This window comes from Triturus cristatus, chromosome 9 (genome assembly GCF_964204655.1).
Source record: "Triturus cristatus chromosome 9, aTriCri1.1, whole genome shotgun sequence".
Classification (NCBI taxonomy): Eukaryota; Metazoa; Chordata; class Amphibia; order Caudata; family Salamandridae; genus Triturus; species Triturus cristatus.
In genome coordinates, this window is record NC_140592.1 from 226,545,882 (window position 1) to 226,561,920 (window position 16,039).

At 41.4% G+C, this 16,039-nt stretch overlaps 1 protein-coding gene across 1 annotated transcript in view; it reads right to left on the reverse strand.

Moving 5' to 3' along the window:
• Nucleotides 1–223: 223 nt before the first annotated feature.
• Nucleotides 224–16,039, reverse strand: part of TAFA4 (TAFA chemokine like family member 4) — an 815,369-nt gene continuing 799,553 nt past the window's right edge. Inside the window, exon 6 of the mRNA XM_085627579.1 lies at nt 224–2,348. Coding sequence (XP_085483705.1) covers nt 2,337–2,348 — 12 coding nt within the window. The 3' untranslated portion in view covers nt 224–2,336. The remainder of the gene's footprint in view (nt 2,349–16,039) is intronic.

A 16,039-nucleotide genomic window follows, 5' to 3' on the forward strand; every position in this document is an offset into this window, starting at 1 on the left:
TATTACAACGCGGTCCTTACAACAACCGCATTGTTACTTCGCAATATCTTTATGTTGCAAGTCAATACAATTACTTGCTGTAGGGGGCGAAAATGTATTGGATATAAAATCCAACACTTTCCCTGCTGTTGAGCAAACTGGAGTAGGAATGGTAAATAATACTATTCCTAAGTCCAGCGCGCCCCCTACAGCAAGTCGTTGTAATGACTTACAATGTAAAGGTATTGCATACTAACAACGCAGTTGTAAGAGTACGCGATGTATTAGCATGCATTGTGACATGCTATATTCGTTGTGTACAGGGTTCTAAAACAATCTCTAGGGCTGGCTGCTTCTGGTGCAGTTAATATAGTTAGAAAGTACTGGGTTGGGTCATGCTACTGCTGATGGGCATTATTGGTGTTAGAATGGACAGTCTCTCATTGGCAGTCCGGTCAAGATCATCTTGCTGTGCAGGAGAGAGGCTTAAAGCCTTAGTAGTTCCCTTGGCACTGCTGCTCCCTCCTCCCACCCGACCCGTGCCTCTGCCCTGACAGACTTGACCGCCACCCCTAGTGTGTATGTCACAGACACACTACCCTGCTCAGCTGTGCTCAGCTCTGTGCGCCTGCTGTTGTGTGCAGTGGCCATCCGTTATAAAGATAATTCATTTTAGCAGCTTCTGCAGTGTAGTGCAACCCGACTCATCGCTAATGGTCTGCAAACATTTGGGAATATATTATACTGCAAATGTTTTAGTTGCTCAAAGAACCAGAGTCCCCCCGTCCGACTAAAAGTCAGCGAATCACATGCCCTCTTTGTTTCTCTCAGTGAAGGACTTTATAAATATAAACATTTATCTGGACCCGTGGCCCTGGCAGAGCCAGTGACCTCTTGTGGAGCCTGATGGTGGCACCTTGCTGTTGGTATTTTCCGGCGGAACTCTTTCCCGCACTTTGTCCTGCAGCATCTCATGGCCCGACAGAGCAGGCACTCAAGTGCATCTCCTTTTCTGGTGCTTTGCAGTAGTTTTAAGATCTTCATTGGGTTTCTCGTTGCTCAAATGGGTGTTATTTCTGATTTTATATGTTTCCCCTTGTATCCGTTGCTTGATTTTGCTTGCAAGAAATTTTCACTCATAGTTATTGAATGTCACTCATAACTACACTGAAATTATGAAAATGTCACGCATAAGCAATCTGAAGCCTTGGCAGCTATGCTGAGAAATACCAGTCCTTTAGACTGTGAGATACCTTCACCCTGTATAAACGTCTCTAAACATAGAATAACATTGTCTTAACATGTTAAGAATTCTTACACATCTATTGATGGCGTTGTTACATGATAACATAAATTCACAACTCTGGAAACTAACATGGCTGTATGGTTACTGTTCTGCCGCTAGCAGAAGGCGATGGGAAATCATTGTGATGAATCTGTGGTTCAGGCCTGGAAGTGAATTCTGGGTTGAGGGAAGATGATGTCATCGTGCTTGGCCTTTGCTAAGCACTCGAGGATTCCATCTTTAGCCTGGGCAAGGCTCATTCAGAGCTCATCAGCGCCTTATGAACTCTGCCTCCTTAGCGTCCTGTAAACATTAGTGAATACCTCTTTCCTAAAACCGAAAACATGTGGGCACCTCCTTATACAAAACATACAAATATACATAAAAAAACAAAGCAAAGGACGAAGAACACGTTTTGCAACGACCATCATTACACTAGAATAATAATCTTTACTAAACCACATCTGTGAATATACAGTGCAGCGCTGAGACAGTTTATTAATGGTATTCTCTAGGCTGATTCGACTTGTGGGTCAGCTTTGGGCTTCATTATTGCGAATATTGCAAGGAACGAGTACAGTATATCAAAAAAGAATAATGTGGTTGGTTTGTTCTTTGTCCTTCACTTGGCCACAGCCATGGCTTCTTAGTCTTCGAAAAGCCCCAAAGATGTCTTTAGCCAGTCCCAAAGCTTTTTATACCATAAATCAAAAACATCATTATCTCCTCTCCCGGCACAGTCCGGAAACCTGTCCGAGTATTTCTTTGAATGGCTCAAAGGAATACACTTTTTGCAAATGCAGGGTGTATGTTATGGCCACGGTGTAGCAGAGCCAATAATATTTTTCGTGTGAAATTCCTCGATTCCTCAGAAGGACACATTCCACATCACGAACTGCTAAAGTCGCAAGAAGGTGATTTTTCGTCTCTGCTTGGACCATGATTTAAAAAAAGAACAAAGTCCCGGAGTCTCTCGTTTCGAAGCATTGTGGAACTGGGTCTGCGAGCAGCATCTGGGGAGAGAGACCTGCACATCCGCCTCTCTGTAGTACAAAGCCTTCCTTTTTCTCTGCTACCGTGTTACCTACAAAAAGAAAAAGACATTCTATATAAAGTGGCAACTCCGGGAAAGAGATAATACAAAAAAATGAAATTTGACATTGAAATATTTTTAGCAGATGTGTTCATTAAATACAATATCGTTATCTGTATAATTTCTGAATTCATTTTTCTTTTAGACAGCATGGTTGTGAGCAATGAGCAGAAGGTGAGAAAGGTTCCAGGGTGTGCTTTCACGCGTACCGTGGCGGGTGAGCATATGTCTAATGCTCTTTAATGATTACTACATAAGTCATAGGAGATAATTTCTCTATCTAATGCATACAAAGAGCAATGAAAATCGCTAACTGTATTTTGGTGGGTGAAAGTGTTTATGAATAGGCATGGTTGAACATCTGACTTCCATTCCCTAGCTGAGCGCTGAGCCACAGCCCTCAGGCCAATCACAATGCTGCATTGCAGTGTTTTGATTGGCTCAAGTGAGCCTGGGTGTTTCCTTCTTCCAGCAGGAGCGGAGGGACAACGAGGACAGACGCGGTGATCAGGTAAGTTTATTTTTCCATTTTTAACCCCCTTAAATACCCTCCCCGCCCCCTCTACCCCCTGCCCCACCACCTCCGATCAGTTTTGGCCCCCGCTGATGGTTGAACATCTGACTCAGCCACATGCAGTCACTTGAAAATCTCTGCGTGAGATTTTACAGTGTTTCTCAAACTAATCTGGGTGTTTTTCTTCAAGATTGTAAAACAATGAGACCATTTTGCAAGCCAATGATATTGCCTGGATTTCCACTGCATATTTGAGTGATACTGGTGATTGTGGCTGGGAACATCAAATCCCGAATATCAACAGGACAGAATATTGTTCTAACATTATCGAGGGACAAAATATGAAAAGGTAAGTGCACAGAGGAAGGTAACGATTTACTATTCTTAACCCCACAGCTACATCCCCCGAGTGATATATATATATATATATTCACAGAAAAAAACATAGGTTTCAGGGGTGTTATAGTTAGCTGCCCATTTCACTTATACAAAACCATAGAAATTCCTTCGTTATAGTTAGCTATGCTAACTATAACTCATGCGCCCGCAATGCACTGCTGATGATGTCACATATTGCATCATTCATGACATGGTCAGTGACATCACTGATGACATATCAAATGACATCACTGATGACATCACTGACATCAACCACTGAATGTGGTTTAGTTTGAAATTTAAATATGTATTATATATATACCAATCTGTATTGAAGATTGAGTGGATATATAACTGTCTAGATGGAGGATTTAGTAGCTGTCTGACTGTCTTTTTAAGTGAGTAATTAAAAGTGTCTCACTTAATACATGGATTAGTAACTAAACTATGTGAATGTGTGCAGCACTGTCTCTGTTGTTGTATAACATGCTGCATCAGTTGGTCACTAACTACATGAGTGTGTATATTAGTTATTGATTTGTTGGGTGAGTATTTCTATGGGACACTGAGTTTGTGTGTGGTTGGATGGGGTGTGTGTAACTCTATTCATTGATGTGTGAATGGTTGATTGACTAGGTATATGGGTTTAAGAGTGCATGTGGAAACAGTTGTTTGGGTGACTGAGTGTATTTATTTGTGTGTTGGTGAGTGAATATATGTTTTAGTTGTACATCTTCAACAAAGTAAAAAAATAAAAGGCATTTTATGTGAGAGTTGGTGTATATAAATAAGTATGTGTAAGAGTCAGTGATTGTGAGAGTAACTATATGAATGAGTGTATAATTGTAATGGTGCTTTTTTAACATATTAACGATGAGTTACTATGTGTTTGAATAAATGAGGTGTTGTTGGATAATTGTGTAAGTGAGTAAATGTATGTGCGATACATTTTTTTCATGAGTGAGTAGGATGACTGCATAACCGACTAAGATGACTGGTGATGTGTCAATGTCTATATATGTGTATAAGTGCATTTGATAGTTTCTCTTAATTAATGACTGCATGTATAGATGATTCTGTTGTTGAATGGGTAGTTGTGTGTGTAGACTTAGGAATCAGTGAGTGGGTATGTAGTAACTGGTATTGGTGTGTCAATGGTTTCAAATATGGTACTCTGTATTTTACAGTGAGTGATGAAAGGTTATACTAGTGTATGATGAGGTGTATCAGATTGTCAAGTGGATGATGTCATCAGTGATGTCATTTGAGATGTCATCAGTGATGTCATCAGTGATGTCACTGACCATGTCATGAATGATGCAATATGTGACATCATCAGCAGTGCATTGCGGGCGCGTGAGTTATAGTTAGCATAACTAACTATAACGGAGGAATTTCTATGGTTTTGTATAAGTGAAATGGGCAGCTAACTATAACACCCCTGAAACCTATGGTTTTTTATATGAATTTCTAAGGTTTTTTAAATGCTAATTTCTAACTATAACGTCTCTGAAACCTATGTTTTTTTCAGTGAATTTCAAAGGTTTTTTAAATGCTAACTTTTAAGTGTGATAGTAGTTATATCTATTTTTTTGTACTGATTTTCTACAGTTTTTTAACTGTTTATAAATACTTTATTCATTAAATAACATTATATATTTTTCTTTAAATTGCAAAAAAAAAATGTTTTTAATTAAAACTGAAATATTGATTAATTTTCTTGTTTTAATTTTTTATTTTAATATATTTATATTATTTTCTTTAAAAAAAAATCAAATTTTTTTCGGAGTCACGCACTCAAAGTGTACACATCACTGTGGGTGCGCGCATTCTACCCACCATTTTAGAAAAGTCAAGAAGGATCCGCGTATGGTGTGCGACGGCTGCGTGTTTTTCAGTTACATCATCTACATTTAATATCACGTGATATGCGCGATTGGTATGCTACCAGTCTCTCATGTTTGCGCGGTTGCGGGTCCCGCGTGACATCATATACGTGCTGGGGCACGCTGGGTGCGCGACTCCCGCAAAAGAAATGTATGTTCCAAAATGAAATGTATGTATCTTACATATTAAGGCAAGAGATTATGTAAGATATTCATCAAAATAATATATTTGTACTTATAATAAACGTATATTATTTTTAAATATATTTTCACGAAGTCGGGTGCCTACGTGTATCGTGAGTGCAGAAAAACAGGTCAGCAGAACTGCTGTAGAGCCAGAGAACCAGGTCAGCAGAGCTGCTCTAGAGCCTAAGAACTAGGTCAGCAGAGCTGCTCTAGAGCCAAAGAACCAGGTCAGCAGAGCTGCTGTACAGCCAGAGAAACCAGGTCAGCAGAGCTGCTTTAGAGGGAGAGAACCAGGTCAGCAGAGCTGCTTTAGAGCCCGAGAACCAGGCCAGCAGAGCAGCTTTAGAGCCAGAGAACCAGGCTAGCAGAGCTGCTTTAGAGCCAGAGAATCAGGTCAGCAGAGCTACTCTAGAGCCAAATAACCAAATCAGCAGAGCTGCTTTAGAGCCATAGAACCAGGTCAGGAGAGCTGCTTTAGAGGCAGAGAACCAGGTCAGTAGAGCTGCTCTAGAGCCTAAGAACCAGGTCAACAGAGCTGCTCTAGAGCCAGAGAACCAGGTCTGCAGAGCTGCGGCAGAGCCAGAGAAACCAGGTCAGTAGAGCTGCTTTAGAGGGAGAGAACCAGGTCAGCAGAGCTGCTCTGGAGCCAGAGAACCATGTCAGCAGAACTGCTTCAGAGCCATAGAACTGGGTCAGCGGAGCTGCTTTAGAGCCAGAGAACCAGGTCAGCAGAGCTGTTGTAGAGCCAGAGAACTAGATCAGCAGAGCTGCTCTGTAGCATAAGAACTAGGGGGCAGATTTATGAGGGACTTGCGCCCCTTTTACGCCGCCATTGCGTCACTTTTGTGACGCAGCGGCGGCGTAAATCCTGCGCCATGTTGCGCCCCATTTACATCGTGACGCATCTATGGAGATGCGTCACGGTGTAAAGCCCTGCGCCACATGAAACCTGTGTCAGGTTTCATGTGGGCGTTGCTACTGAGGGGGGGGCGTTCCGTCGCAGGAACGCCCCTGAAAAGTGACTCAGTGAAATCTATAAGATTTCACTGAGTCACTTTCCCAACGCTGATGCGTCAAAACCCTGTGCCTGCTTGAAGCAGGCGTAAGGCTTGACGCACCATGTTAGGGATACGGTAGGTTGGAACAGTGCTGGAGTTGCGTCACGCTTGCGACGCAACTTCAGCACTGCGCCAACCTTACGCCGGCAGATGCGTCACGTATCTGCTTGTCCTTGCGCCACGATGGGCCGCATTGTAAATGCGGCGCATCTGCGGTGGCACAAGGGCAAACTTGCGTGACGCATCTTCCCTGGCGCATCCATGCTGATTTGCAGGGATGCGCCAGGGAACATAAATCTGCCCCTAGGTCAGCAGAGCTGCTCTAGAGCCAGAGAACCAGGTCAGCAGACCTGCTGTAGAGCCAGAGAAACCAGGTCAGCAGAGCTGCTTTAGAGAGAGAGAACCAGGTCAGCAGAGCTGCTTTAGAGCCAGAGAACCAGGTCAGCAGAGCTGCTCTAGCTGACACTGACTGACTGACACTGACTGACTGACTGATTGACACTGACTGACACAGATTGACTGACACTGACACTGACTGACACTGATTGACTGACACTGACTGACTGACTGACACTGACTGATACTGATTGACACTGACTGACACTGATTGACTGACACTGACTGACTGACACTGATTGACTGACACTGACTGACACTGATTGACTGCCACTGACTGACTGACACTGACTGACACTGACTGACACTGACTGACTACTCTCTACTACTCTACTACTGACTCTCTACTACTCTCTCTCTCTACTACTCACTCTCTACTACTCTCTACTACTCACTCTCTACTACTCTACTACTCTCTACTACTCACTCTCTACTACTCACTCTCTACTACTCACTCTCTACTAATCTACGCCTCACTCTCTACTACTCATTCGCTACTACTCTTTACTACTCACTCTCTACTACTCACTCTCTACTATTCATGCTCTACTACTCTCTACTACTCACTCTCTACTACTCTCTACTATTCACTCTCTACTGCTCGCTCTCTACTACTCACTCTACTACTTTCTACTACTCTTTACCACTCCCTCTCTACTACTCTACTACTCACTCTCTACTACTCTCTACTACTCACTAGCTACTACTCTCTACTACTCACTCTCTACTACACTCTCTACTACTCTCTCTCTCTCTCTCTACTACTCTCTACTACTACTCTCTACTACTCACGCTCTACTACTCTCTACTACTCACTCTTCTACTCTCTGCTGCTCTCTACCACTCACTCTCTACTACTCTACTACTCTCTCTCTACTACTCACTCTCTACTGCTCTCTCTCTACTACTCACTCTCTACTACACACTATACTACTCTCTACTACTCACTCTCTACTACTCTCTCTCTACTACTCACTCTCTACTATTCACTCTCTACTACTCACTCTCTACTACTCGCTCTCTACTACTCACTCTCCACTACTCACTCTCTACTACTCGCTCTCTACTACTCTCTACTACTCACTCTACTACTCACTCTCTACTACTCTCTCTGCTACTCACTCTCTACTACTCACTCTCTACTACTCTACTACTCTCTACTACTCACTCTCTACTATTCTCTACTACTCACTCTACTACTCTCTCCTACTCTCTACCACTCACTCTCTACTACTCTACTACTCACTCTCTACTACTCTCTCTCTACTACTCACTCTCTACTACTCACTCTACTACTCTCTACTACTCACTCTCTACTACTCTCTACTACTCACTCTGTACTACTCACTCTGTACTACTCACTCTCTACTACTCTCTACTGCTCACTCTCCACTACTCATTCTCTGCTACTTGCTCTCAACTACTCTCTACTACTCACTCTACTACTCACTCTCTACTACTCTAATACTCTCTCTACTTCTCACTCTCTGCTACTCTCTCTACTACTCACTCTCTACTACTCTCTACTACTCACTCTACTACACACTCTCTACTACTTGCTCTCTGCTACTCGCCCTCTACTACTCTCTAGTACTCACTCTACTACTCACTCTCTACTACTCTCTACTACTCACTCTCTACTACTCCACTACTCTCTACTACTCACTCTCTACTACTCTACTACTCTCTACTACTCTGTCTCTACTACTCTCTCTCTACTACTCTCTACTACTCACTCTCTACTACTCTCTACTACTCACTCTCTACTACTCTCTCTCTACTACTCTCTACTACTCACTCTCTACTACTCTCTCTACTACTCTCTATGACTCACTCTGCTACTCACTCTCTAGTACTGTCTACTACTCTCTCTCTGCTACTCACTCTCTACTACTCTCTACTACTCACTCTCTACTACTCACTCTCTACTACTCTCTACTACTCACTCTCTACTACTCTACTACTCTCTACTACTCACTCTACTACACACTCTCTACTACTCACTCTCTACTACTCACTCTCTACTACTCACTCTACTACTCTCTACTACTCACTATCTGATACTTTCTCTACTACTCTCTACTACTCTCTACTACTCACTCTCTACTCTCTAATATTCGCTCTCTACTCTCTACCTCTCTACCTCTCTCTGCCTCTCTCTCTACTACTCTCTACCTCTCTACCTCTACCTCTCTACCTCTACACCTCTACCTATACACCTCTACCTCTCTACCTCTCTGTACATGCACAAATATGCACATATATATATGCATATCTATGCATATGCATTTATATATATGTATGTGTATATATATATATATATATATATTACCTACTGGCGGTCGCCAGTAGGTAGTTATAGTTAGGACCACGTTTCCATAGGAAATCCTCAACATTCTATTTTGAATAACTTTGGCGCCGGTTGACGAATCCTCGCAAATTTTTCAAAATAGGTGGGGCGCTACGCTCCGCTCCTACCCTGAAAGTCTCGGGGGGATTCGTCAAGCGGGGGCTGAGATAAAAGGGGGGTCCCAAAACGCGTTTTTCCCATGCATTTTTCCATAGGACCTTTAGACACAGCTACAGCCCGAACGGCTGAACAGAATTACTTGTAATTTGGCAGAGAGGTAGTCCTCAGGTCAAGGAAGTGCCTTTTGTAGGTCTGGTGTAAATCTGTTCAGTGGTTCCTGAGAAAATAGCATTTAAATCAATATATATATCTGTGGCAGCGCTCGGTGCGCTTACCGTGTGCTTACGGTAAGCTTACCGTACGCGTACGGTGCCGTGCACGAGCGTGATTCTGATTGGTTGTTAGATCAAAGTAAACATTCGAATCGGTCGAAACCAGGAAGTATCGGCCGCCATTTTCTGTCTGTCGCACTGAAAAAAAAAGGTTGATAACATGAAAAGGGCGCAACGAAGAGAGTTGCAGACCCCCTAGCGTTCGTCAGGGGGTTCACGAAGGACCAAAAATTATGAAAAATAAATTTAATAATTTAAAAAAAAAATCGCGGGGTGCGCGTACGGTAAGCTTACCGTACGCGTACGGTAAAAAAAAATAAAAAAAAAATAAAAAAAATTAACAATCACATTTAATATATAAATCTAAGGACCCCCAAGGGAGAAAAAAACAATTCATATTTTGAAAAAAATTGCGAGGCGTGCACGGTACGAAATGCGCAATGTGGGTGCTCGGTGCGCGAAGCGCACCGTGCGCGCAAAAATTAAAAATAAATACATAACTTAGCATTTAAAAAGCCGTACAAATTCACTGAAAAAACCATAGGTTTCACACACGTTATAGTTAGGAATTAGCATTTAAAAAACCTTGCAAATTCACTGAAAAAAACATAGGTTTCACACATGTTATAGTTAGCTGTACATTTCACTCGTAAAAAAACAATGAAATTCCACGTTATAGTTAGTGCAGGCAACTATAACTCACGCGACCGCAATCCTCTGTTGATGCTAATACTGTATCTTTAGCTATACATATATTACAAATATTTATTTTTCATAAAGACACATATGTCATCAGTGATGTAATATCTGACATCATCAGCAGAGGATTGCGGTCGCGTGAGTTATAGTTGCCTGCACTAACTATAACGTGGAATTTCATTGGTTTTTTACGAGTGAAATGTACAGCTAACTATAACATGTGTGAAACCTATGGTTTTTTCAGTGAATACATATATAAACATATAAATATCTGCATATCTATATAAATATAAATGCGTGCAAACATATACATATACATATATGCATACATATGCATGGTATGTACATGAAAGTTTGAAAAACTCTAATACAAGCAAAGCTAAAAAGCCACCTAATTGCAAACAGAATTGCTTTAACTTAAACGAGGGCGAGACCTATTGCATTTTCAATGCTTGTTTACTTTAATTCCATCAAGACGGCATTCAGATGTGTCACATATTTTCCATAAATTCTGAATGGTAGCACTCTAGTTGCTCATTAGATCACTGTAGTAAAGCTACTGCTCACCAGGGAAGTCTGCTGCTGGTATTTAAAGTGCATGTTTCAGTCTGCATGTCAGAATTTTTTTAATGAAATGGAAGAGGATTTGAGAAGTCAAAATGTGCCCTAATCTTTCTTTCTGCAGCACTAATCATAATTTCTATGGCAAAATGAACCCACTCATTTTGTTCCTTTGCAAATTAAATGTTTTAAGTGTTACCACTTTATTCCAATCAAGATGGCAACAGGTGTGCCATACTTTTGTCATAAGTAAGACTGTTAGCGCTCTAGTTGTTCTTTAAAACACTCTGGGACATTCTGTCATTGGGCTATAATTGGGCTACATCACGGTGATATTTGTGCTATATTTGGGCTATTTTGTCTCTGGTGGCCATCTTGGGAGACGTATTTGTTTTGAAGTTTCCTAATTTCCTCACTTACAACAGTCTCCTCAATTGGAAATACTTTCAGGTTTTTTACTTTCATTCCATCAAGAAGGCATTCAGATGTGTCACACATTTGCCATAAATTCGGAATGTTAGCACTCTAGTTGCTTATTAGATCACTTTAGTAAAGCTACTACTCACCAGGGAAGTCTGCTGCTGGTATTGAAAGTGCATGTTTTAGTCTGCATGTCAGAATTTTTTAATGAAATAGAAGAAGTTTTGAGAAGTCACTCAAAATGTGCCCTAATTTTCTTTTTTCCGCACTAATCATAATTTCTATGGCAAAATGAACCTCATCATTGTGTTCCTTTTAAATTAAACTACTCACTCTCTACTACTCACTCGCTACTACTCTCTACCACTCACTCTCTACTACTCTACTACTCACTCTCTACTACTCTCTACTACTCTCTCTCTACTACTCCCTCTCTAGTACTCACTCTACTACTCTCTACTACTCACTCTCTACTACTCACTCTCTACTACTCACTCTCTACTACTCACTTTCTACTACTCACTCTCAACTACTCACTCTCTACTACTCTCTACTACTCTCTACCACTCACTCTCTACTACTCTACTACTCAATCTCTACTACTCTCTCTCTACTACTCACTCTCTACTACTCACTCTACTACTCTCTACTACTCTCTCTCTACTACTCACTCTCTACTACTCTCTACTACTCACTCTACTACTCACTCTCTACTACTCTACTACTCTCTCTGCTACTCACTCTCTACTACTCTCTACTACTCACTCTCTACTACTCACTCTCTACTACTTTACTACTCTCTACTACTCTCTATAATACTCACTCTCTACTACTCACTCTCTACTACTCTCTCTCTACTACACACTCTCTATTACTTGCTCTCTACTACTCACTCTACTACTGACTCTACTACTCACTCTCTCCTACTACTAACTCTACTACTCACTCTCTACTACTCTCTACTACTCACTCTCTACTATTCCACTACTCTCTACTAATCACTCTCTACTACTCACTCTGTGCTACTCTCTACTACTCACTCTCTACTACTCTCTACTACTCACTCTCTACTACTCTCTCTCTACTACTCACTCTCTACTACTCACTCTCTACTACTCGCTACTACTCACTCTCTACTACTCTCTCTACTACTCTCTACTACTCTCTACTACTCACTCTCGACTACTCTCTCTCTACTACTGTCTACTACTCACTCTACTACTCATTCTCTACTACTCTCTCTCTGCTACTCAGTCTCCACTACTCACTCTCTACTACTCTCTACTACTCACTCTCTAATACTCACACTCTACTACTCTCTACTACTCACTCTCTACTACTCTCTACTACTCACTCTACTACTCACTCTTTACTCTCTATTACTCATCCTCTACTCTCTACCTCTCTACCTCTCTCTACCTCTCTCTCTACTACTCTCTACCTCTCTATCTCTACCTGTCTACCTCTACGTCTCTACCTCTACACCTCTACCTCTCTACCTCTCTCTACCTCTCTCTACACGCACACATATGCACATATATGCATATGCATTTATATATATGTATGTGTTTATATATATCCGGCTCACTTTTCCGTCACGCCCCTTCACTCGCGGTCGGGTGCTTTCTCTGCGGCGACGGACACCGCACTCAGTCAACGCTCCGGGTACACAAGCACCAGCACTCACGGGAACAGTTATCCAATTATTCTTTATTGGAACAGCTCACAGCAAAACGCGTTTCAGCTATCGCCTTCGTCAATTGCTAGAGGCAACAACTTTTCAGTGGACATAAATACTCCCTTTACATAGACAACAACATAGGACTTACTTCAGTCCACATTGGCGGCCATTACTAAGCATGTAAATACAGTTTTTTATTGCAATACAGTTCAGCCCTGAATGGGCCTTTCAAAAGATCACGCCCTAGATGGGCTTCAGTCCACATTGGCAGCCATTACTGAACATACAGATATAGTTCTCTTTTGTAATACAATTCTGCCCTGAATGGGCCTTTCAAAAAATCACACCCTGGATGGGTTTTTGTTCTGTCATATGTTGAAAAAACAATTCAAAATAATTAAAATTTTATACAGCCTAATCAGAGTCAATATATAGATACTTTTAAACTACAGGTGGACAGCCAACTCCTCCCCACTGTTCAGACCAAGTGGCATTTTGGTCTGTACGTCAATGATATACCTGGATTCGAGTTTCCTTAGTTGCAACTGTCTGTCACCCCCTCTAACATTTAATGGAACATGATCCAGGCAGAAAAAACTCAATAGATCCCTATTGCTCTGGTGAAGGGATTCAAAGTGCCTCGCCACCGGATATGACACATCTTTATTCTGGATCGCCCTCATATGTTCCAAAATGCGTACCTTAGTTGGGTGAATGGTGCTCCCTATGTAATATAAACCACAGGGGCAAACCAGGCAGTAAACTGTGAAACTGGTATTGCAATTCATCAGTTTATTGATCTTTTTGGGAGACTTCAGACCTGGGACTTTATAGTGTGTTGTTTTCTTGCTATTTCTACAAGCCCTGCACTTCAAGCACGGATAAAAACCAGTTATTCTCCCAAAGGGTGGTGTTATCCTCTCTTTATTGCAGTGGCTCTGAACTAGGTCATCACGTAACGTTCTAGCTCTTCTGAATGTTAATAGTGGTGCCTTTGGTATATCTTTTCCTAAAACTGAATCCGTTTTTAGGATGTACCAATTCTTTCTCAGTATATTTCTGATGACCTGAGCATCCTCAGAATAATCAATGATTATCCTGAATTTATTGTCAATCTTACTTGCTGGTCTGGTAATGTGATCCTCGCTTTCAATCAAATCAAGTCTAGACTTTGTTTCTGCTTTCCTGATAGCTTTATTGAGGATGTCCTGATGATAACCTCTTAGCTTGAACCTATTCATGCTTTCTCTCGCTGCTACTTGATAGTCACTATCTAGGGAGCAGTTCCGCTTAATTCTAAGAAGTTCACCATAGGGTATGCTACTTATGGTCTTCTCAAAATGGCAACTCCGGGCATGCAGTACGGAATTCCCTGCGGTCGGCTTTCTATGCAAGCGAGTGCACAGTCTACCTTCCACAGGGAACACCTCTAAGTCCAAGTAGTTCACACATTTGTCACTGATATCCCCTGTGAACCTAAGGTTAAGGTCATTGTTGTTCAGTACTTCAATGTAATCGTTTGCCATTTGTTCAGTTCCATTAAAAACAATGAACAAATCATCAATATATCTTGTCCAACAAATGACTCTATGAATCCAACTTACATTGGTCTCCGCCCAGGCCACCTGCTCCTCCCACCAGCCCACGAACAGGTTCGCGTAGCTGGGGGCGAAGCAGGTCCCCATCGCGGTACCGCGTATCTGTTTAAACAAGACATCCTGAAATAAAAAAATGTTATTGTGCAGGCAAAATGTCACAAACTCAGTTATCATTTCATTATGCTCTGCCAAATTAATTGGCCGATCATTCAAGAAGTGTTGAATCGCCTGCATCCCTTGATCATGATTGATACTCGTGTATAGACTGGATATGTCTAGAGTCATCATTACATAGTCATTCTCCCAGTGGATGTTTTCTACTCGTTTTAAAAAATCCTTGGTATCCTTGATGTATGAGGTGAGTTTGGTGACTGGTTCAGACAAAAAGAAATCTACATATTGGGACATATGCTCAGTTAAACTTCCCAGGGAGGAAACAATTGGGCGTCCGGGGGGGTTTGTAGGGTCTTTATGTAACTTTGGTAAGTGGTAAAATGTTGGAATTTTAGGATATCTACACTCCAAAAAACCATATTCTTCTTTGGATAACATCCCCTTATGGTACCAACTATTCAGAAGATTCCTGTAAGATGTTGCGCTGCTTTCAAATTCTTTACGTGTTATCTTCATATAACTAGATGTATCGTTCAGTTGATTCAGCGCTTCTTTCTGGTAATAGTCAAAGGTCATCAAGACAACATTCCCCCCTTTGTCGGACGGTTTGCAGATAATTGATTTGTCATTCTGTAAGTTCTTAATTGCCTGTTTTTGTTCTGCAGTGATATTGCCCCTCCTTCTGTTGTTCATGTTGCTTCCTCTTAGTTTAATCAAATCCTGAGTCACTGCCTCAGTGAATATATCTATGGAGTCAGCCGGCATCATCGGCACAAATTTAGACGTTGGTTTGAATGGGCTGCCTGGATTTATTTGAATAATCTCAGATTGATCCACACCTTTCTTTGCAATAAGTTGTCTAGGGTCGCCCTCATGTTGCAAATCTTCCATGACTGCCAACGTTTCTAGATCACCGGCTGTAAGATTTTCAATTTCACTGATAGGTGTTATTTCTTTCTGTTTTGCAGATTTTTTGCCCTGAAAATATTTTGCAAGTTTCATTTTTCGCGCAAATCGGAACAGATCAATTTTGTTTTGCGTGTATTCAGATCTCCTTGAGGGGCAGAAACTTAATCCATATTGTAAAACTTTTAATTCCGCCTCCGTTAGTATTCTTGGTGTTAAATTTACCACTGTAAGAGACTCTGATGTTACCGTCTCGCCCCTCTCCTGCTCCGGGTGATATATATATATACATACATATATAAACATATATATAATCTGCATATCTATATAAATACAAATATAAATGCATGCATACATATACACATTCCATCAAGAAGGCATTCAGATGTGTCACACATTTGCCATAAATTCAGAATGTTAGCACTCTAGTTGCTCATTAGATCACTGTAGTAAAGCTACTGCTCACCAGGGAAGTCTGCTGCTGGTATTGAAAGTGCATGTTTCAGTCTGCATGTCAGAATTCTTTAATGAAATAGAAGAGCA